Source organism: Siniperca chuatsi, linkage group LG16 (genome assembly GCF_020085105.1).
Source record: "Siniperca chuatsi isolate FFG_IHB_CAS linkage group LG16, ASM2008510v1, whole genome shotgun sequence".
In the NCBI taxonomy this organism is placed as follows: domain Eukaryota; kingdom Metazoa; phylum Chordata; class Actinopteri; order Centrarchiformes; family Sinipercidae; genus Siniperca; species Siniperca chuatsi.
Genome location: NC_058057.1, coordinates 4832501 through 4855000, shown reverse-complemented (window position 1 = coordinate 4855000; position 22500 = coordinate 4832501). Strand labels below are relative to the sequence as shown.

General features: G+C 39.8%; 1 protein-coding gene across 1 annotated transcript in view; it reads right to left on the bottom strand.

Moving 5' to 3' along the window:
- Positions 1 to 22500, bottom strand: part of mdn1 (midasin AAA ATPase 1) — a 170985-nt gene that overhangs the window by 9154 nt on the left and 139331 nt on the right. Inside the window, exons 81-94 of the mRNA XM_044169618.1 lie at positions 16834 to 16971; positions 15855 to 16063; positions 14578 to 14739; positions 13622 to 13750; positions 12942 to 13068; positions 8499 to 8677; positions 8158 to 8286; positions 7829 to 7970; positions 4171 to 4496; positions 3943 to 4098; positions 1035 to 1136; positions 711 to 909; positions 372 to 545; positions 40 to 182 (exon numbers count right to left, since the gene is read on the bottom strand). Of these exons, the coding sequence (XP_044025553.1) occupies positions 40 to 182; positions 372 to 545; positions 711 to 909; positions 1035 to 1136; positions 3943 to 4098; positions 4171 to 4496; positions 7829 to 7970; positions 8158 to 8286; positions 8499 to 8677; positions 12942 to 13068; positions 13622 to 13750; positions 14578 to 14739; positions 15855 to 16063; positions 16834 to 16971 (2315 nt within the window). The remainder of the gene's footprint in view (positions 1 to 39; positions 183 to 371; positions 546 to 710; positions 910 to 1034; positions 1137 to 3942; positions 4099 to 4170; positions 4497 to 7828; positions 7971 to 8157; positions 8287 to 8498; positions 8678 to 12941; positions 13069 to 13621; positions 13751 to 14577; positions 14740 to 15854; positions 16064 to 16833; positions 16972 to 22500) is intronic.

Sequence of the window (22500 nt, the reverse complement as noted above, 5' to 3'; positions counted from 1 at the left end):
AACAGAAGAAAATAAAAAGTAGTAGTAGTAGTTCTCTACCTGCATGGTGTCCAACAGCAGCTCAGGAACCGTGTGAATTGTGGATTCTGTGCTTCTCTCCGCTCGCTCTTCTCTGGGATTGTCCTTCCACCTCTCCTCTCTCTCTCCTTGCCTCTTCACCTCCATCTCGCCACTGTCTACACCTGCACAAGAAGAATAGGAGCGAGAAGTCAGGGGTTTGTGCAGGTTTCACAAAGCCCCAATTAGGAATTCTGAGTGCAATTTCAAATACTATCTGTAAACTAAAAACCAACATAAACACATCAAGAAAATAGTCTATTTAATCAAAGTTATTGAAGTCCAAATGGGTAGGATAAGAAGAAATGTGTCACATTTCTGGGAGGCCTTGGTAGAGTCCAGCTGTTCAGGCTTCAGCTCCTGGATTTCAGCTGCCTGGAGGTCCTCTTCCTGGTCCTCTGTTTCCATGGCGACATCGTCATCGTTCCAATCTTCATCCTGGTGCTGCTGAGGTCCTGCTGCTTTCTGCTGGTCTGCACTGGCAACATCTGGAAACAGCAAGACCAGCAAATAATAGCAAATATGACATCCTTTTATCCACTTAAAAACCTGATGGCTAAAATCTGAAATGTTGTTGTAGAAGATCACAGGAATTGTTAATAAATCAACACTTTCCATTCCCATGGAGTGGGTGTATGTAGGTGATTACTGACCATATGTCTGAGTGTCATTGGCCGCCTCTCCATGTTTGATGTGTTCGTACAGGTCTGACTCCTGCTGGGCGTCACTCTGCCTGCTGTCCTCAGTGTGATCCTTACTGCTCTCCACTGTACGCAGACGCTTAATAACATGTTCATTGTAGTCACCCGTCGATCGCTCGTTGTCTGCTTGACCAGGTTTTCTCTTGAAGCTCTAGAACAGTAAATAAAATTTAAAAAAAAACTGTGATAAGATGGATTTCAAAACAAAAGGGAGGTAGAAGTGGAGATTCATCAGAATGCATATTTTCTGGGCTCTCTCTGAAAGGACAGTCGCACCTGAGTCTTGTTCTGAGTCTGTGTCTGTGAAGCCATTCTTGCTGTCAGCTTGGACTGGTGGCCCTCTGATTGGCTGGCATCAGCAGTTCCACTCCCATGCTCCTAACAAACCAGAAAAATAGAAAAACTTTAGATTTTATCTTTTTTAGGGGGAAATTTGAGGGTGGATGATGGACTGAAGACATAAGTAAAGCTTTATTTATATAGCACTTTTAAAAACACACAGTTACAGTGCTTCACACACACACACAGAAAATATGAATGAACAAATAAAGTATTGATAAATATTTATCAAATATTGATAAATACAATATAAAACACAGCACAAAATGAAAGTTAAAACAGATTAAAGATTCAGCTAATCTGATAGATTGAGAAAGATGATTCCAGAGGGTTGGGGCTAAAACAGCAAAGGCGCGATCACTTTTTGTTTTGCAGTTGGAGCGGGGGATGGATAAAAGGCCGAGATTTGATGATACTTTGCGGTAGATTTAATAAACTGATCAACTGCAGTGGCAAAGTTATCAGGTCCAGTTAAAAGAATTTCTGTTTTGTCAGAGTTTAGGTGGAGGAAATTAAGAGACATCCAATCTTTGGTGGCAGCTAAACAACAATGGAGGAAGGACAGTTGATTCAGGTTTGGCAGAGGAACAGATCTGTGTATCATCAGCATAACAGTGATATGACACATCTTGAAAGTGGCTGAACAGATACCCCAGAAGAAGCATGTACAGTGAGAAGAGGATTGGTCCAAGGACCGACCCCTGAGGGACTCCACACAGCAGGGCAGCTGAGCAGGATGCGTGATTGTGGATACAAACATTAAAATAGCTATTAGTCAAATAAGAATGAAACCAGTTTAAAGCTGTACCAGTAATGCCAACCCAGTTATGCAATCTATGAAGTAAAATGGCATTATCGATGGTATCAAAGGCAGCAGTCAAATCAAGTAGAATAAGAATGGAATATTCACCTTTGTCTGCATGCATAAGAATGTCATTAGTCACTCTTAATAATGCAGTCTCAGTAATATACTTGTGGCGAAAGCCAGATTGAAATTTTTGGCTCTCAACCAACTTCATGAGTTGGTCTGTAGCATTTTAAAAAAAAAAGGAATTTGGATAAAAAGGGTAGCTTGGAGACTGGTCTATAATTCTCTAACATAGCTGGGTCGAGAGAAGGCTTTGTAAGAAGTGGCTGAACACTGGCAATTTTAAAATTATTAGGTACAGACCCAGATGTAAGAGAGTGGTTGATAAGAAGTAGCCTAGAACAGGAAGACAGGAAGGATGGATTTTAGAAATTTTGTGGAAACTGTATCACAGGGACTGGAGGAGGGACATATATGAGCTACAGTGTTTAGAAGGATCTGCAGGGAGATAGGAGCAAATTCAGATGGCTGAATGGGGTGGAGGGTAAAGCAGTCAGAGGAAAATTGGACCTTAGACAATCAATCTTGCCAACAAAAAAAGATAAAAAGTTTTCACAGTCATTAGAAGATGAGGCAGGAATGGCAGGAAGCTGGTCAGTAGTACTAAACCGAAATCTTGGGTTGTGTTTATTACTATCAATCAAGTCAGAAAAGTAGGTAACTTGCGCATCTTTTATAATCTAGTTAAGTTTAAACAATGAATCTTTCATGTGGTGGTGAACTTCAAGTTTAGATTTTTTCCATCTACGTTCAGCCTTCCTGTATTCCTTTCTTTGTTGCCTGATGTTGTCATTGCTCCAAGGGGTTGTATTAATAACTTGGACAGCCCTGGAGGTGTATGGAAAAGAAAAGTCAAGGGCTGATGTGATGGTCTTTAATATTAGTGAAGTGAGGAGGGCAATTGGCCAGAGTAGAAAAGTAGCTGGACAACGTGGCTGCGGACTGTTCATAAAAAATGCGAGAGTGGATTATTCCTTTCTGGGTTATTGTAGTAGGTAGTGAGGGTGCAACAAAAAGGTAATACATTTATGGTCAGAGACAAAATCAATCTCATTCAGGGAATTAACCAACATGTCCAGACTACGACTAAGTCAACGGTGTGCCTGCGGTTATGAGTGGGGCCAGAGACGTGCTGCACAAGGTTAAAATATTTAGAAATGCTTCAAAAAATCTGTGGCAAATGAGTTTGAAAGATTGTCAAAATGAATGTTAAAATCACCAACTATAATGGCCCTATAAAATTTAAGGTGAGATGATTCTTTAAAACAGCTGCAATACCCCCACCATGGCCTGTTAACAATACCTTTGGTGTTACTCATTTTAAGTGAGAACAAGGCACAAAATACAGTACAGTCACCACCCCCACCACCCTAAGATTTCCTTTGTATACATTTTTATAAACTTTAGAGTAACAAAATATCATATTATCTTCTTCCATAAGACCTCTCGCCAGGACCTTGAATTGGGGGCCTGGCTTTACCAGAATAAGGGCACAAATCTTTCTCAGTTATATTCAGGCCTGATTCTCTCTCCCATTTTCTTTTGATGGAGGACTGTCAAGTAATGTTTGGAGTTTTGTACTCTGTTGCATATAGTAATTGCAATATTAGATGTTTGTTGTATGCATCTTTGAATATGTTGATAAAATAAATTCTCTATCCTCCACTTGTTTAATTTCTTTATTAAAGTAGTCTCTGACCTGGAGATATCTGAAGAATTTTTTTTTTCAAAAGGTTATACTGTATGTCTTCGAGAGGTGTAGTTATAGTGCAGGATGCTGGTACACCTCTCTGTACCCAATGCCAAAACCACATAGAGACCAGAGGGCTTCAACTTGCCATCCATGTCAGTATTCTTGCATGCTTCTCAAGGTGGAACCTTGAACCATGTCCTAAGGGCTACCTTATTCCATTGGTTTGTCTCACCTAGTGTAACACACTTCAGACAGGTGAAGCGCTGAATGAAACTGAAGTGTACCTCTTTAGCTTGGTCTCTCTCTGATGCCTCTCCTGCCAGCTCCACCGCTGTATCACTCTGAACGTTCTGCTCTCCAGTCTGACTGTTTGTGTCATGCTTCTCCCTCTCAGCTGACTTCGGCTGCTCCTCATCCTCACCTGCTCCTTCCTCCTCCTCCTGTAAGTATTACAATTCCCAACAGTGACACACAACAAAACATCTGTGTTCATCACTCAGTGACATACACACCTTTGGTTTGTGACCTTTGTCATTTGGAATAGTCAGATCTTCATATCTTCTTGCCTCCTGTCCTCGCTCCTCCTTCTCCTCCTCCTCCTCCTCCTCCTCCTCCTCTTCATCTTTCTCAGCAGACTCCTTGTCTCCCTCTGCCTTTTCTCCTCCTCCCTCCTCCTCCTCCTCTTCAGTCATGGGCTCCTGACTGTTCTCCTCTCCTGGTTGGTCAGTCCGGTCCTCCTCCATCCCCTCTACTCCCTCCTCCTCGTCTCCATCTTTCTGTCGGTCCTCCTTCTCATCTAGGGCCATGGCTTTATCATCCATGTCGAATGGATTCTCCTCTGAAAAATGTAAAATGCCATAAAAGTTCACTGAGCTGCTTTAAATGCCAAAACAAACACTGTGTCATGGCCTTAATTTTAACAAGAGAATGTTTTTCACAGTTATTGTTAAAGGGGCTACCATGTACTGTAGCATTTTTAATATAATTTAGAGCTGAAACAAATTAAATGAGAAGATATTGAAAAATGCCCATCACTATTTCCCAGAGCCTAAGGCGTTATGTTGAAATAGCATGTTTTGTCCGACCAACAGTCCAACACTTAATCAGGTTAACAAATAATATGAAATAGAATAATCAATAATGCGGTCCTTGCAATGGTATAAAATGCACTGTGGAGGCCAGTTGAGAGAGGCCCGTCTACTCATAAGTTGCAACCAGTGAGACAATTTATGTTAACACTTGTGTCTAAATATAAATGCTCATTTGACATTCCACTTCATTCCCTTCAAACTACTGCCTGCATGTTATACTCTCTGACCCTCTGAAATCACTCACAGTCCTGACTCTAATGCAAAAGCTTCAGGGAAACTTGTTTTAGTAGTCAACCAAGGACTTCTGTTGCAAGGTAGAATCTATGTTATCTATATCAGATTATTATATTGACTTATTTTGTCTTACTGAAACCTGTCTGGGTCATAAAGAATATGTTAGCCTAAATTAATCTAGTCCGCCCAGTCATATTAATGCTCACATTCCTCGAGACACTGGCTGAGTTGCAGCCATCTTCGACTCAAGCCTACTAGCAACTCATTTGCAAGCGTTGTTCGTAGTTTTTCACACCCAACCTGTGAAACACAACAGCCAATTCTATTTGTTACCGTATACCACGCTCCTGGTCCTTATTCTGAATTTTTATCTGAATTCTTAGAGTTTTTATCAAGTTTAGCCCTTAAAACAGATAAAGTAATTATTGTAGGTGATTTTAATATTCATGTGGACATTGATAATGATATCCTTGGTACTGTGTTTATCTCATTAGATTCATTGGCTTCTGTCAGAGTGTACATGAACCCACTCACGGTTTGAACCACACCCACGATCGTGTTCTGGTATATGGCATTGAAATTGAACATTTAATAGTTTTTCCACAGAATCCTTCTTTATTGGACCATTATTTAATAACTTTTGAATTGCTATTACTGGACTACACGACATTAGGTAAGAACTCCTACTCTAGATGTCTATTTGATAGTGCTGTAGCTAAATGTAAGGAAGTGATTCCATCTGCATTTAATTCAATGCCAAGTCTCAATATAACAGAGAACTCCTATGCTAAATTCAGTCCCTCCCAAATTGATCATCTTGTTGATAGTGCTGCAGGATCACTGTGAATGACACTTGAATCTATTGCCCCTCTAAAAAAGAAGATAATAAAACAAAAAAGGTTAACTCCATGGTATAACCCCCAAACCAGATGCAGCTTACTACTCATCATTAATAGAGGAAAATAAAAACAACCCCAGGTTTCTTTTCAGCACTGTAGCCAGGCTGACAGAGAATCACAGCTCTATTGAGCCATGTATTCCTATAGCCCTCAGTAATAACAACCTCATAGGCTTTTTTAATGATTAAATTTTAATTATTAGAGATAAAATTCATCACGTCCTGCCCTCAACCAGCAACGATTTATCCTTAAACACAGGAACCTTAGAAACAGCTGTAAAACCTGATATATTTAGACGGCTTTTCTCCGATCGACCTTCTTCAACTAACAATTTCTTCATCTAAGCCATCAACATGTCTCTTACCCCATCCCAACTAGGCTGCTTAAAGAAGTTAGTTACCATTTCTTTACTAGTCTTTATTAACAGGCTATGTACAGTCTTTTAATGTAGCTATAATTAAACATCATCTTAAAAAGCCCACTCTTGATCCAGATGAATCCTCCATGTACACCAAAGTTAGAAACAGAGTTCTGCAAAATTTTGTGCTTGGACAAATTCAGCTCACCTTATATATGCAGGCAATATTATTAGGAAATACTCCATAAACTTTCATTGTTATGTGGATAATACCCAATTATATTTAACTAACCAGTTAGCTAAACTTCAAGCGTGCCTTAAGGACATACAAATGGATGACCTGCAATTTTCTGATGTTAAAACTCTGATAAAATTGAAATTACTTGGCCCCAAACACCTCCGAGACACGTTATCTAAAGATATAGTTGCTCTACATGTCATAGCCCTGGCCTACAGCACCACCGTTAAGGAACCTCAGAGTTATCTTTGGTCAGGATTCACCCTTTCACTCCCACATGAAACTTTTTTCATCTACGTAACATTGCAAAAATCAGGCACATCCTGTCTCAAAATGATGCAGAAAAACTAGTCCATGCATTTGTTACTTCTAGGCTGGATTATTGCAATTCCTTATTATCAGGCTGGCCGAATAAGTCCATTAAGACTCTCCAGTTGATCCAGAATGCTGAGACACGTGTACTAACAAGAACTAGGAAGAGAGATCCTATTTCTCCAATATTAGCTTCTCTGCACTGGCTCCCTGTAAAATCCAGAATAGAATTTATCTATCCTATATTAATAAATCCTTCTCCTAACCTACAAAATGGTCAGGCACTATTATATCTTAAAGAGCTCATAATACCATATTACCCAACTAGAACACTGCACTCCCAGAATGCAAGGTTACTTGTGGTTCCTAGAGTCTACAAAAGTAGAATAGGAGCCAGAGCTTTCAGCTACCAAGATCTTCTCCTCTGGATTCAGATCCCAGTTTGGGTCTGGGAGGCAGACACTATCTCCACATTTAAGAGTAGGCTTAAGACTTTCCTCTTTGATAAAGCTTATAGCTAGGGCTGGCTCAGGTGAGTCCTGAACCATCCCTTAGTTATGCTGCAATAGGCCTAGACTGCCGGGAGACTTCCCATGATGCACCTCTCTCCTCCTCTCCCTCTCCATCTATATGTATTCTTAACCCATTAATACATCTTACTAACTCACCATCTTCTCTCTCCAGTAGTTTTGTGCTTTCTTGTCTCTCCTTCTGTTGCTTTCAGCAGGTATTTCTGGCCGCCCACCCTGAGTCTGGTTCTGCCCGAGGTTTCTGCCTCTTAAAGGAAGTTTTTCCTTGCCACTGTCACCAAGTGCTTGCTCATGGTGGGATTTATTGGGGTCTATATATTATAAAGACGGTCTAGCTCTGCTCTAGTGGAATGAGTAATAAATAAATAAAATTTAATTCAACTGAATGTTCATTAACTTAGTGGTAATGACTCATATGCACTTTACATATTCCAGAACAGTGTTGCTGTTTTTGTTTGGAGACAGTAACACCAGGCTTTGCATGTGTTTATTTAGCAGCAGGTCTCACCGTCAACCTCGCCCTCTCCATCATCTCCAGCCTCATCATCTTGGTCCAGGTTGAGATCCTCGGGCAGATCCATGGCCTCGGGCTCAGGTCTCTTCTCCTGCTGACCATGGTAGGGGTCCACTTCATTCTCATCAAACTCCCTCTGGGAAACAGCAAGAGCACAGGTCAGAAACAGTGAAGGAAATATCTGGTACTAATACTGGATGAAATTTTAAAGAACAAAAGTTAAAAAGTAAAGTGAAAGGGTAATGACTGGTGAAGTTCAGTGATTGTGTGCAGGGTAGGGTATCTGAATTTCTTCACATCTTAAATCTTCATAAAAAGATTACCTCATCTCCTTGTTCATGGATTTTCTCTTTCTCCTCGTCTATCCATTCATCTTTGTCCTGGTTTTTCTTGTCTTTGTTGGGGTCTGCAGCATCCAAGTTGTCATCTTTAGCAACCAGCTCTGATTCACCCTAAGAAAATCCAGTGTTGACAGAATATTAGGGTACATTGACAAAAGTGACATCTAACTGTTGTTTAAGTAAATCATTATTTAAACAAATTAGAAATATTTGATGGGCAGGTTTTTTACATGTAAACTGCTGCTCTACATATTCTTTTTCAAAATGTGTATGTTTTTCAAATGTTTTCTTCATAAGCCTTGTAGTTATTTTGTGTTCTGTACCTGGTCCATGCCCTGGCCAGACTCTACCTCCTTGTCACTTCCTTCCTCCTCCTCCTCCTCCTCCTCCTCATCATCCCCCCACATTCTCTCATCCAAAATGTCTGTCTGTCCTTCACCCAGGTCACCCATCTTTTTATCCAGCTCCTCCTCATCCTCTTTAGATGACTCATCATCTTCACCTGCAAATGATTAAAAGAAGAAAAAAATCCACTCAGCAGCAATTCTGAGAGACATTTCTAAAGTTCACATATTATTTTAGGTTTTTACTGTGTCTAATGTCCTCATCAAAGGCCACCTGTACTAAATGATTAAATAGGGGTTTCATTTCTGGTGATCTTCTGGTAAAAAAAAAAGCTACCCTACCTAGCTTATTGACTGTGAAGTGCTCAGACTCCGTTATTTTGTCTTTTAACTTCTTGTCTACACCGGAAGTGGGAATGTGTTGTGTAATTTGACATCTGATGCTTGTGATCACCTTGTGCCTACATTTAAGCAAATATGTTACCAGTTTATAATCTAACGTAGAGCGTGAAAAACTGACAGAGCTGGAAGACCGTGACATTTATATTCTACATCACTCTTTCAGCATTGTAGAAAAGGTTTCAGTCGTAGTCATCTGGACACTGTTTTCAGAATCAAGACGTTTTGGCTCCCATCCGGAAGTCATTCTCAATTGTTCCACACACATTCCACACAATTGAGAATGACTTCGGATGGGAGCCAAACATCTTGATTCTGAAAACAGTGTCCAGATGACTACGACTGAAACCTTTTCTACGATAGAACACTCCTGGACGAATGAGGGACTACACCGTCTTTCAGCATTCACAACCTAAGTTATATAAATAAATAAAAATCACCCGTACATCCTACGAAGCTGGAACTTTTTTTTTAGCACATCCACTGAATCTTGACTGAATACTTTGCCTCACTGCAACCTATGTCCAATTCAGAAGTCCGTCACTCAAAATTTTTCAAAATATGCAAAAACAATTAACATCTATATCTCCAAGTTTTCATGCAAATGCTACCATAATTGACACAGACATTTTCTAGATGGTAGACATCAAGTGTTTCAAATTATGTTGCGACTTGTAGTAATTTGTTCTGTATGCACAACATTTTCTCATTTGCCCAGTGTTGGATTAAAAATCTGATTTTTTTCAACATTTTGATTGTTATAAGCATTTTAAGTTTAAACAGACAAAAATACTACGGTCTGGCACATGTGATTTCATTGCCTCAACTTGTGAGAAGGTGTGTGAAAACCATGTCTCCCCCAACGGTGCAGTTAGTAAATCACCCCTTCTGGGGATACAAAGGTCCAGGGTTCAAATCCTCAGGCTGCCAAGTCATACTTAAACAATGTGGCAATTCATGCATGTTGTGCATTTTCAAGTGCTCATTATTAAATGCGAGCCCTGTGGTCTTTAATGTTATTGTTTAATACTTAGATTGATTTTTAAATTCATTTTTAAAAATAGTCATCTTTTGCTGTCCACTAACACTATAACTGGTTTAAGAGCTTGCCAGTTCTGTGCTCCTTTTAGATCCAGAGGTTGTGAGTTTAAATCCTGCTAAAGGCATGATAACCAAATTCAGGAAAGTTGTACAGATGGCAATGCTGAACAAGTCTGTAGGTTGGAAGAACATAGGTTCTTCATTATTATTGGGTGGAATAATAATAAAGAATTTTGCGTAGAAGAACAAATAAGGAATAGCATATGTTGTGAATGCTTTCAACATTATTATTCCACTGTGTTTTTTGGCACTCAACTCCTTCCACATTTTTCAACATAGAATCTTTATTCAAACATCAAAATATTCAGCTCAATTGGGACATTCCTGCTATAACTTTTCTCACTCATATCTTTCATAATTCAAAAATATTCAAGGTTTTCCAGGACATTTTCTGCATTCAAATGGATGGGCGGAATATTCAAAATGTCCACATTTACCCACTTTTTCACCTCATATCTATTAATTCATACTTTCAGCTAGAAACCTTATAGTTATAATGGCAGTCAATGAGAAAAACCTTCAAACCCACTCATCTTCAACCTCTTCCCAGTAAATCATACATTCACGTAGAAACGTCATTCCAACTTTGTAACTTTCACAATTCTTGGGACTTTCTCACATTAATTCAACTTTTTCATATCTTCAAAATAAGACGGTGTAGTCCCTCATTCATCCAGGAGTGTTCTATCGTAGAAAAGGTTTCAGTCGTAGTCATCTGGACACTGTTTTCAGAATCAAGACGTTTCGGCTCCCATCCGGAAGTCATTCTCAATTGTGAAAAAATTGGACGGGAACTGGAAATTTAAGCTACTCTGTGCCCTGCCCTCAGGAAGGAATCTGCCTGAGTATCTGTTAATAGCTAGTTTCACCTGAAACTGACCTAATGGTTCCAAGATGGCCCAGTAATCAGTAATCAGGCCTATTGTTTACTGGCTGCATCTACTTCATCACTGTTAAGTACCTGATTAGCATGCGATTGGCGTGACCAAGGTGATAATTTGTGTCCAGATGACTACGACTGAAACCTTTTCTACGATAGAACACTCCTGGACGAATGAGGGACTACACCGTCTTATTTTGAAGAATTTTGGGCAGAAAACCGTGGATCTGGTTCGGGAACTCGAAAACACAGCCAGGAAATTAGCAGACCACAGGAACCATCTCCGTTTTAATCTAAGATGCAGGCAGAGCAAGATTATTCCCAAGAGCCTACAGATTAAACCACCAGTAAAAGGACACAGAGCAGAGAAGATTTGGAGAAGAAACCTGACCCAGATGCTTAGTGAAAGGATCAGGGAAAACAACTTAAGAATAGACAATTTGAAGAACAGAATAGAATTTTTGCAGAAGAAGTTAACAAGCATTGTCCCAGAAGAAATCCTCAAGAGAGTGATGGATTTTACACAGGTAGCACAGGGTGCACAACATAGGAAGAGCAAGGAGCGGCAAATTAAGAAATTTAACATCCTTTTGAATAAGAAGAATCTAGGAAAAGACCAGCACAGGAGACCAGGGACTGAACAAAGGGAGACGTCTATTAACAGAAACAATTGGATCAAAAACTTATCAGACCGCATCCTGACACAGGCAGAAAAAGATGTGCTCTCCAAAGGGCTCAACTTTTCAGTTACATTGAACCACATCCCCACAGTGGACTACATCACAGCCACAGAAACAGCCATTAGGAAGACTGAAGCAGAGGCTGCGGGCCTGAGGCTACGTGTCACTGCTACATTAAAGAGTGCCAAACCACCTCCTTCCAACATTACATCCGAAGAGAGGAGGGCACTCTCAGCACTGCAGAAGGATCACAGCATAAACATTCTACCAGCAGACAAGGGTCGCTGCACTGTGATTCTGAACATAGCCGATTATGAAATCAAGGTCAACAACCTTCTTGAAGACAAAACCACATATGAAAAACTTAAAAGAGATCCAACCAATGGCTACAAGAAGAAGATAGACTTTGGCAGTGCTGAGAGTGCCCTCGGGCAGATTCCTTCCTGAGGGCAGGGCTTGTAACACAGAGTAGCTTAAATTTCCAGTTCCCGTCCAATTTTTTCACAATTGAGAATGACTTCCGGATGGGAGCCGAAACGTCTTGATTTTGAAAACAGTGTCCAGATGACTACGACAAACCTTTTCTACGATCTTTCATATCTTTCATAATTTTTACACAATCACAGTTCAAAATTCATGAATTTTTCGGTCCTTTTCTGAGTTTACAATGAGTGCGTATTGGACAGAATGTTCAGAGCTAGAGTCAGGGAACTATCAGAGTGCAGAGAAACTGTAAACATTTTTAGAACTCTTCTCTTCATCTTGCTGTTCACAATATTGACTTCATGCATAATTTGTAACTATGGAGACAAACTCAAACAGTTGCAACAGTCAGCTTCTAAGTGACAGCAGTGCCAGCATAGAATTTAAAATCCTTCTCCTCACCTACAAAGCTCTTAATGGTCAGGCAATATATATGGCAATATATATTAGGCAATGACTAATACTGTCATTATTACTCCTATAGCTGTCATTCCTATTATTATTAATTTATTAAAATTACTACTACAATTACATTACTACTATTTTAAAAATTCTAGGAGGTATTTGCATTGTGCCTCCCTCTCCCCCAAAACCTCTCTCTCTCTCAAAACCTAACACAGCAGCGGCGGATGGCCGCCCACCATTGAGTCTGGTTCTGTCCAAGGTTTCTGCCTCTTAAAGGAAGTTTTTTCTTGCCACTGTTGCCAAGTGCTTGCTCATGGTGGGATTGTTGGGGTGTTGGGTCTCTGTAAATAATATTATAAAGAGTACGGTCTAGACCTGCTCTATAGGTCTAAAAGTGCAATGAGATAACTTCTGTTATGAATTTGCGCTATATAAATAAAATTGAATTGAATTGGGGGGAGGAGTTCAAGATACCTGGTTCATTCTCATCCCCATCATGCATTTGGCCATCAAAATCCTCTGACATCTCGATAGCGTTGTCTTCCGCCTTGATATTCCCTTTTTCCTGCTTTTCTTGACCCTCCTGGAAAGTGTCCTCCACCTGGAAGAATAAGAATGCAGGGATAACTTAATGAGAAATGTTGGTCAAATGATCCACCTTATACATTTGATAGGCTTATTGTACGGTTACTGGTTAAAAGACTAATTCAAGTTCTCATTAATACTGTTGCCAAAAACTCTTTGAACCCTAGGCTTTTTTGCTCAATATTCACTCTCTTTATTTCTTTTGGCATAGTCACTACATGACTTAGACATGCCATATATTGTTATTTTAAAATAAGCTACTCAGAAAAACCTGCAGGTCAGCATGGCATGTCAGGTGTATGTCATACATATTATAGTATAGTTTTTAATGGAAAAATAATATCTCACCATGCTTACTATTGCCAGTTACTAGCTTTTCCCAGAGCTTTTAACCACATCTCATGGCCTTCAGCAGCTGATGGAGTTGCACAAGACTGTTTGTTCTGAACAAACCCAGTTAATGAGGCCATGAAATGCAGTTGAAAGCACCAAAAAAAGTTAGTAAGTGTACCTTGAATTAGGATTATTTTATAAAAAATGTATTAGTAAAATTTCATATATTTCATCACCTGATCTTCATTCTCGATCTTGTCACTGACGTCTTTGGTGCCCTCGCCTTCTCCTATACCACCGCCCTCGTAGTCGTGAAACTCTGTGGCATCTCCATCGGCCATCAGTTCCTGAGGCAGGCAGAAACCCTGAGGAGGAGGCCGCAACAATCATTTAGTCACTGCTTTTAGTTGAACTTAAAGGCACAATGAGTAGGATTTGTTGGTTGCTGTTTGTAAGCACACGATTTAAAGTTGGCCTGGCTCAACGAGCGACAGAGAAAGAGAGCGAGAGCAGCAGTGGTCGAGCGAGCTAGAGAGTGAATGAAGAGAGGGAGCAGCGCTAGCGAGAACAAAGCAGTGAATCAGAGTAATAAAATGTTATTTTCTGATTGTCTCATGGCGGTTATGTTCTAAAACACAAATAAACACGGCCACACCTCCACACAACCATGCGGGAAGGAGCCACATTGTCGGATAGTGTGTGAATGCAGCCGAAGCGTACGCTCTGCCTGTGTGTATAGTTCAGCCCCGTCCTTGGTCAAACAGACACACAGACCTGCAGCTCTTTATACATCCATAGTCTTGCATAGCCAGACCTACCACACTTCGTTTTAGCTCTGTGCTGGCGCTGGAGATACATCCATGACACAGACAGAGAGCAGAGGAGAGAGACGGAGACAGCGATGTAACCTACTCGCTATGTTTTTATAGAAAATGCCCAGAAACGTCCAAAACACAGCAAAATAATAAGAATGAGAAAATTCAGGCAGAGGGCAGGGTCTCTGCAGATACAGACACCACCACACACTAGTGGGTCACAGGTGATGATTGAGAGGGATTATTTTTGTATGAGTCTATACATTGTTTTTTTTTTTTTTTTTTTTTAGGAAAATCCTACTCATTCTGCCTTTAATAATGCCTGTATTACTTCTGTATAAAGTTCAAATGAGACTGAGTAACTCTTGTGTCTGTACCTTTTGAGTGAGCTCGGTGAAGATGCTGGCCAGTACAGACAGCAGTTTGCCTGTGCTCCTGTGTGCTCCAAGTGACACAGCCAGGTAGTAACGCACCATGTCAGAGTAAATCCCCAGCAGAGGCTCCAGACGCACCAGCATTCTGCACGCCCTGTTCACCTCCTGAACACACACACACACGCACAACAGCAAGATGGACAGATACTGATGGCACTGCATGATGGTACAATACAGCTCATGAATAGCTACGATGCCCCATTCTGAAATAGTGATGAGCTCCCCACAAGCTGAAAAAAATTAAATCAAATCAACTTTTTATGAGACTATCACAATTAAATGTTAAATACCCATACAATATAGAACAGGGCATAGAGTTAAATAAAATCAGTTCACTTAAAAGACGGATTTATTCAAATTTAGTTTGGAATATTATAAATTCAATTAACATCATCTGGTTGTGGAGAGCCATGGCAGACAAATGGTTACAGCATTTGCCATATAACTGCAATGTCACCGGTTCGACTCCAGCCGATGACCTTTGCAGCATGTCTCGACCCTCTCTCTCCCCCATTTCCTATCTGTCTTTTCACTCTCACTGTGTCCAATAAAGGTGAAAAAATGCCCAAAAAAATCTCTTTAAAAAAATCATTGGGCTGTTATCAATGGTACCAATGGAACCATTGGTCATTTAATTATGACATTTTGATGTGAGATGCATAAAAAGTACTTGCATCATTAGGTTTAAATTCTAGACAGTTGAATTAAAACAATGAATTTAGTTTGACTTTGTTTTATAAATTATAGGTAATTTGTCAAAGATTGTATAGTGAAAGGGCTACAAGAACTTGCAATATAATGAGAGCTGCCAATCATATGAGAGCTGATCATGGTTTCAACTCTTGACTCATAATAAAATAAGAATGCACTGTTATTGAAGAGGACTTGGATTTTGGACAAGGATTAACAAGTCAATCGTGCGGCTGTCTTCGAAAAACCAGGTTAGAATTAACTGGATCATTTTACCTGGTTAACATCATATCATATAAACTTGAATAAGCTAAGCCCTGGATTGGAATTGTAATATGAACTGGCCAACATCATAGCAGTGTGGATTAGTTAAGATAAGAATGAATATAAAGAAAGGGGTTATGGTCAAGTAAGTAGTCACTGAATCTATAAAAACCATAGTCACTGGCTCTTGAATCAATAAAATCCATTTTAATTGCAGCTGGACAGTAGAGTATTCTAGATGTCATTTGTGCAGCTGTTCTTGGTACCTGGAGCTGTGGTGACTGACAGGAGTCTCTGTGTGTCGTCAGGCGGATCAGCAGCCTCTCCAGCCCAGCACTAACATCTCCCACACACAGAGCCTCCACCTCAGCTGTCAGCTCCTCCTCCAGGAGTCGAGTCAGGTGACCGGGCTTCAGCAGGTCCTCAACAGGCCCTTCCCCCTCCTCCTCCTCCTCCTCCTCCTCTTCAGCTTCCTCTGAAACATCAGGGGGTTTATTAAACATAAAATTGACATGGAAAGCAAAAATCTACCAATGATCAGAGATTCTGTGGACAAAAACAGCTTGTGGATCACAGGAGAATGGTGAGAATTGGGCAAACAGACAGGCCACAACCAGGTTCACTGGTTGTAGAATGTATGTAGGATGCCCTCTCAAAATACAGCACTTGTCAGACGTGATCTTAAATGGGCTACAGAAACAACAGCCAAAGACCATGTTGGGTGCTGATGTCTTCAGCAACAAATGTCTTCTGTTAACACAGAAGCATCTAAATTAAACTGTTGAGTGGTGGGAAAAAGTTGTTCGAACATACCAAGGCTCCTTTTGCATCATGCTGATTGAAGGATCAGAATTTGGTGCAAAAAACACGAGTTCATGTAGCCATCCTGTTTGGTGTCAACAGTACAGGTTGTAACTGGCAGTAAGATGCTGCGGGAAATGTTCGGCAGGCACACATTAGAGCCCCTAATACCTTCTGAAGAACGTCTAAACAGCTTGTGATAACTGTTGCAAACACAGTGGCTACAGTTTCTCCATACTTGGATGGACGGCAAAAGAAGACCTGAAGACCAAAGACTGCTACTAGACAGGTGTGACTAGTAAAGCTGCAAATCAGTGTTATATTGTTGCTTGTAATGTTTTACATTGGAATAAGCCAACATTTGAGTAGAATTTTGAATTTGTTCCCTTTTCTGTACACCAGTCCTGCAGAGAGCAATGCTGGCCTTGAATGCATCATTCTCACCTCTCTTGATGGCTCCATGCTGCTCTCTTAGTTGCTCTCTCTCCCTTCTCTTCACAAGTGTCTGCACAGCACACAGCATTGTGTTGATGTTTGTCTCCAGCTCAGCAGAAAACTCAGTACAGAAGGCAGGCTGGTAATCTGTTAGGGAAATAAGGATAATCTTTATTATTATTAGTTATTGTAATCTTTATTATTGGGTGTGAAAGCATTCACAACTCACAATGTTCTATGAAAAAATTCTTTATTTTTATTATTATTCCGTTGTGTTTTTTGGTTTCATAAGTACTTACACATCTTTCAACATAGAAACAAAATATTTTTCTAAATATTTTATATTTAGATTTGATAATTTTCATACTTTCCAAAATATTCCAGGTTTTCCAGGAAATTTTCCCTATTCAAATTAATGCAACACATTGTGGTGTCCACTACCAGCGTTGCTGGGAACCCCTTTGAAATCGCTCCACATAAGAACCTGAAAGATTCCCTGAAAGTTTCTTTCAAACCGACCGCTAGTGGGCAGTACAAGGGCAAAAAATTTGCTTCGCATAACACGAATCAGACTATGAATCAGAAATTGGTTTTCTTCATTCTATTTGTGAAAATTGAGAATGACTTCCGGATGGGAGCCGAAACGTCTTGATTCTGAAAACAGTGTCCAGATGACTACGACTGAAACCTTTTCTACGATAGAACACTCCTGGATTATTGCAATTCCTTATTTTCTACGATAGAACACTCCTGGACGAATGAGGGACTACACCGTCTTATTTGTGAAAATGCAAAAAAGGGAGATTTCACTGCTTTTGTAATGTTTAGGCCACATTTGGCCAGGTCCAGATCAAAAGCTTTACACTTTTAACAGTCTGTGTTGGCAAAATTAGTCACAGAGTTCCGCAAGGTTCTGTGCTTGGACTGATTCTATTCACCTTATATATGCTTCCTCTAGGCAATATTATTAGGAAACATTCCATAAACTTTCATTGTTATGCGGATGATACCCAATAATATCTATCGATCAAGCCAGATTAAACTAATCAGCTATACTTCAAGAATGCCTTAAGGACATAAAGATGACCTGCAATTTTCTGATGTTAAACTCAGACAAAACTGAAGTTATTGTACTTGGCCCCAAACACCTCAGAGACACATTATCTAAAGATATAGTTACACTAGATGGCATTGCCCTGGCCTCCAGCACCACTGTAAGGAATCTCGGAGTTATCTTTGATTAGAATATGTCCTTTAACAAATGCCTTTTTTCACCTACGTAACAAATCAGGTACATCCTGTCTCAAAATGATGCAGAAAAACTAGTGCATGCATTTGTTACTTCTAGGATGGATTATTGCAATTCCTTTTTATCAGGCTGCCTGAATAAGTCCCTTAACACTCTCCAGTTGATCCAGAATGCGGCGGCATGTGTACTAACAAGAACTAGGAAAAGACATCATATTTCTCCAGTATTAGCTTCTCTGCACTGGCTCCCTGTAAAATCCAGAATAGAATTTAAAATCCTTCAACTCACCTACAAAGCTCTTAATGGTCAGGCACCATCATATCTTAAAGATCTCATTATACCCTATTACCCATTAGAACACTGCACTCCCAGAATGCAGGGTTACTTGTGGTTCCTAGAGTCTCCAAAAGTAGAATGGGAGTCAGAGCCTTCAGTTATCAAGCTTCTCTCCTGTGGAATCAGATCCCAGTTTGGGTTGGAGAGGCAGACACCATCTCCACATTTAAGAGTAGGCTTAAAACTTTCCTCTTTGATAAAGCTTATAGTTAGGGCTGGCTTGGGTGAGCCCTGAACCATCCCTTAGTTATGCTGCTATAGGCCTAGACTGCCGGGAGACTTCCCATGATGCACCTCTTTCCTCTCTCCTCCTCTCACTCTCCATCTGTATGCATTTTTTATCCCATTACTGCATGTTACTAACTCGACATCTTCTCTCTCCCATAGTTTTGTGCTTTCTCGTCTCTCTCCTCTCTCCTTCTGTCACTTTCAGCAGGGATTTCTGCCTCCGGGGCTGCAGAGACAGGATCTGTGATTGTGGGCCACCTGCTGCTGTGTTCCTGCTCAACAACTGCTACTACAATTGTTATAATTTGTCTTACTTTTATTACTATTATTATCATTATTATTCCTATCACTATCATTCCTATTATTATTTTATTAATATCACCACTACCATTACATTATTACTATTTTAAAATTCTGGAATTTGCATTGTGCCCCCCTCCATCCACGTCTCTCCCCTCCTCTTCTCTCCCCCTCTCTCTCCACCCAACCAGATGCAGCAGACGGCCGCCCACCCTGAGTCTGATTCTGCTCAAGGTTTCTGCCTCTTAAAGGAAGTTTTTCCTTGCCACTGTTGCCAAGTGCTTGCTCATGGTGGGATTTGTTGGGTCTCTGTAAATAATATCATAAAGAGTACTGTCTAAACCTGCTTTATAGCAAAAGTGCAACGAGATAACTTCTGTTATGAATTTGCGCTATATAAACGCAACCAGCGTTTCTAGCAACGTATTTCAGCTCTTGGCCTCTTTAGTTAATGCAGTTCAGCCTCCAGGTTGTTAAGCAGTGCAATGCAATGCATTTGAGCTTTAAGATTTTTCAGGCATTTCATTTCAGACTTCTGAGTTTTCAGCAGTGTTTTGCAAAATCATTGCAGCTTTCAGGATTTCCACGCATTTTCTACAGGAAATGCAATTTTTCTAATTCTTATTCTTCTGTACGGTTTTCAGTCGACTACTACTGCATACTTTCAGCTACAGAAACCATTCAAATATCAATGTTCAGCTCTTTAAATACATTTATGTTTGCTTTCTCATTTTTCTACGTTTTAAAATATTTTAATATAACTTTACAATATAAGTCAATAGAAAGAATCTTCAAATACACTTCAACCTACTCTACTTTGAAATGCCTCCTTCCATATACTTTTAGCTACAGACGTCATTTAAACTTTAAACAGGTCACAAGACTTTCAACTATTAAACCTGCATTCAGCTTTTTGATATCTTTTACAGTTTTTGCAACATCGCAATTTATGTGTTGTCTGAGTTTATAATGGGTGTGTATTGCGCTGATTCGAGTGTGTCACATGACTGATCCTCTTCTGCTTGTCCAAAATGTTTGTACTTTATCTCTTGTAACTTCCACTTCTCATACACAATTACCACATCAATTAGTAGGAAAATTCTTGTGTGGAAAAGTCTTGTTTCTGCTCATGGCGTTATTTAATAAACAGGACCGACAGTTTTTGAATTTTCTGCCTCAAAGCTAGAGCCCAACCGATATGGGATTTTTGAGACAGATACCGATTTTAGAGGGGAAAACTGAGCGATTACTGATATGGCGGCCGATATATTGAATTGAGCTGGAATGAAAAGACCTTTTCTATGTGGATTGTGCACCGATATGCCTATGCAAAGGTACTCAGAAGGTTGCTTTCTTAAACAAATAATATTAAAGAATATTTAAGTTAAATATTCTTTAACATGTTAAATATTTTAACATACACATTGTCAACCAATTCCAGAAATGGACACTGAGAAAATAAAGAATAAATAAAAATAAAATAAATAGCTAAATAAACATCAGTAGCCTACTGTTCAGTATCAGTCGATTGCTGAAGTAGCAGAAAATTCCATGGAAATACTCTAAATTGTACTAAAGTACAGTACTAAATGTACTTAGTTACATTCCACCACTGCTCTCTACTAAATCACATATTCTCTACTCTATCTAGCTATGAGATTCATACTACAGCTTTGTTCCGTTTCTGAACCATTATTTCAATGGACTGAACTCCAATCAATTTTTTTCTAATCAAAACGTCATCTGTTGCAATATTTCGCTGTTAATGTAACATTAACTCATGGTTTGCTGCTGCAGAGTCAAGAGATAAACAGTGCCTCTGTTATAAACATTCAGGGGAAACGTTCAATGTATCTGATGAAAAAACAGGCTCCTGACACTATTTATTTACTTTCCAGCATTGCATCCCAAGAACTAGATATCAACGTAGCGTGAAGTCAACACTCAACAGACTCAAACCACCACACCATCGTCTGCTGAGCTGCACAATGATGAAAAGATGATTCTTACCTTTCAATCTGCTAACGTTACTGACAAAGTATACAGTGGTGTGCAAAAGTGTTTTCCCCCTTCCTGATTTCTTATTTTTTGTTTGTCACACTTTAATGTTTCAGATCATCAAAGAAATTTAAATATTAGTCAACGATAACACAAGTAAACACAAAATGCAGTTTTAAATGAAGGTTGTTATTATTAAGGGAAAACAAAATCCAAACCTACATGGCCCTGTGTGAAATAGTGATTGCCCCCTAAACCTAATAACTGGTAGGGCCACCCTTAGCAGCAACAACTGCAATCAAGTGTTTGCGATAACTTGCAATGAGTCTTTTACAGCACTGTGGAGGAATTTTGGCCCACTCATCTTTGCAAAATTGTTGTAATTCAGCCACATTGGAGGATTTTCGAGCATGAACTGCCTTTTTAAGGTCATGCCACAGCATCTCAATAGGATTCAGGTCAGGACTTTGACTTGGCCACTCCAAAGTCTTCATTTTGTTCTTTTTCAGCCATTCAGAGGTGGACTTACTGGTGTATTTTGGATCATTGTCCTGCTGCAGAACCCAAGTTCGCTTCAACTTGAGGTCACGAACATATGGCCAGACATTCTTCTATTCCTTCAAGAGTTTTTGGTAGACAGAAGAATTCATGGTTCCATTTATCACAGCAAGTCTTCCAGGTCCTGAAGCAGCAAAACAGCCCCAGACCATCACACTACCACCCCCATATTTTACTGTTGGTATGATGTTCTTTTTCTGAAATGCGGTGTTACTTTTACGCCAGATGTAATGGGACACACACCTTCCAAAAAGTTCAACTTTTGTCTCGTCAGTCCACAGAGTATTTTCCCAAAAGTCTTGGGGATCATCAAGATGTTTTCTGGCAAAAATGAGACGAGCCTTAATGTTCTTTTTACTCAGCAGTGGTTTTCGTCTTGGAACTCTGTCATGCAGGTGATTTTTGCCCAGTCTCTTTCTTATGGTGGAGTCATGAACACTGACCTTAACTGAGGCAAGGGTCTTTGGTCTACTTTGCTTTGTCAGGGAAGGTCCTATTTAAGTGATTTCTTGATTGAGAACAGGTGTGGCAGTAATCAGGCCTGGGTGTGGCTAGAGAAATTGAACTCAGGTTTGATAAACCACAGTTAAGTTATGTTTTAACAGGTAGGGCAATCACTATTTCACACAGGGCCATGTAGGTTTGGATTTTGTTTTCCCTTAATAACAACCTTCATTTAAAAATTGCATTTTGTGTTTACTTGTGTTATCTTTGACTAATATTTCAATTTGTTTGATGATCTAAAACATTTAAGTGTGACAAACATGCAAAAAAAATAAGAAATCAGGAAGGGGGCAAACACTTTTTCACACCACTGTAGCTGGCTAGCTACCTTGTGAACACAACAGTTAAGTGATAAGCATGAGTGACGTGACAGTTGTCAAGGACAGGGTTAGAGTTATACTGAAAGGGGAAAATGATGGGTTTATTGTTTATTAACTTTCCAGCAATGTACTTCACAAACTACTTAGCAACTTACCATGAACACACCACTTTGACTCCGCTAC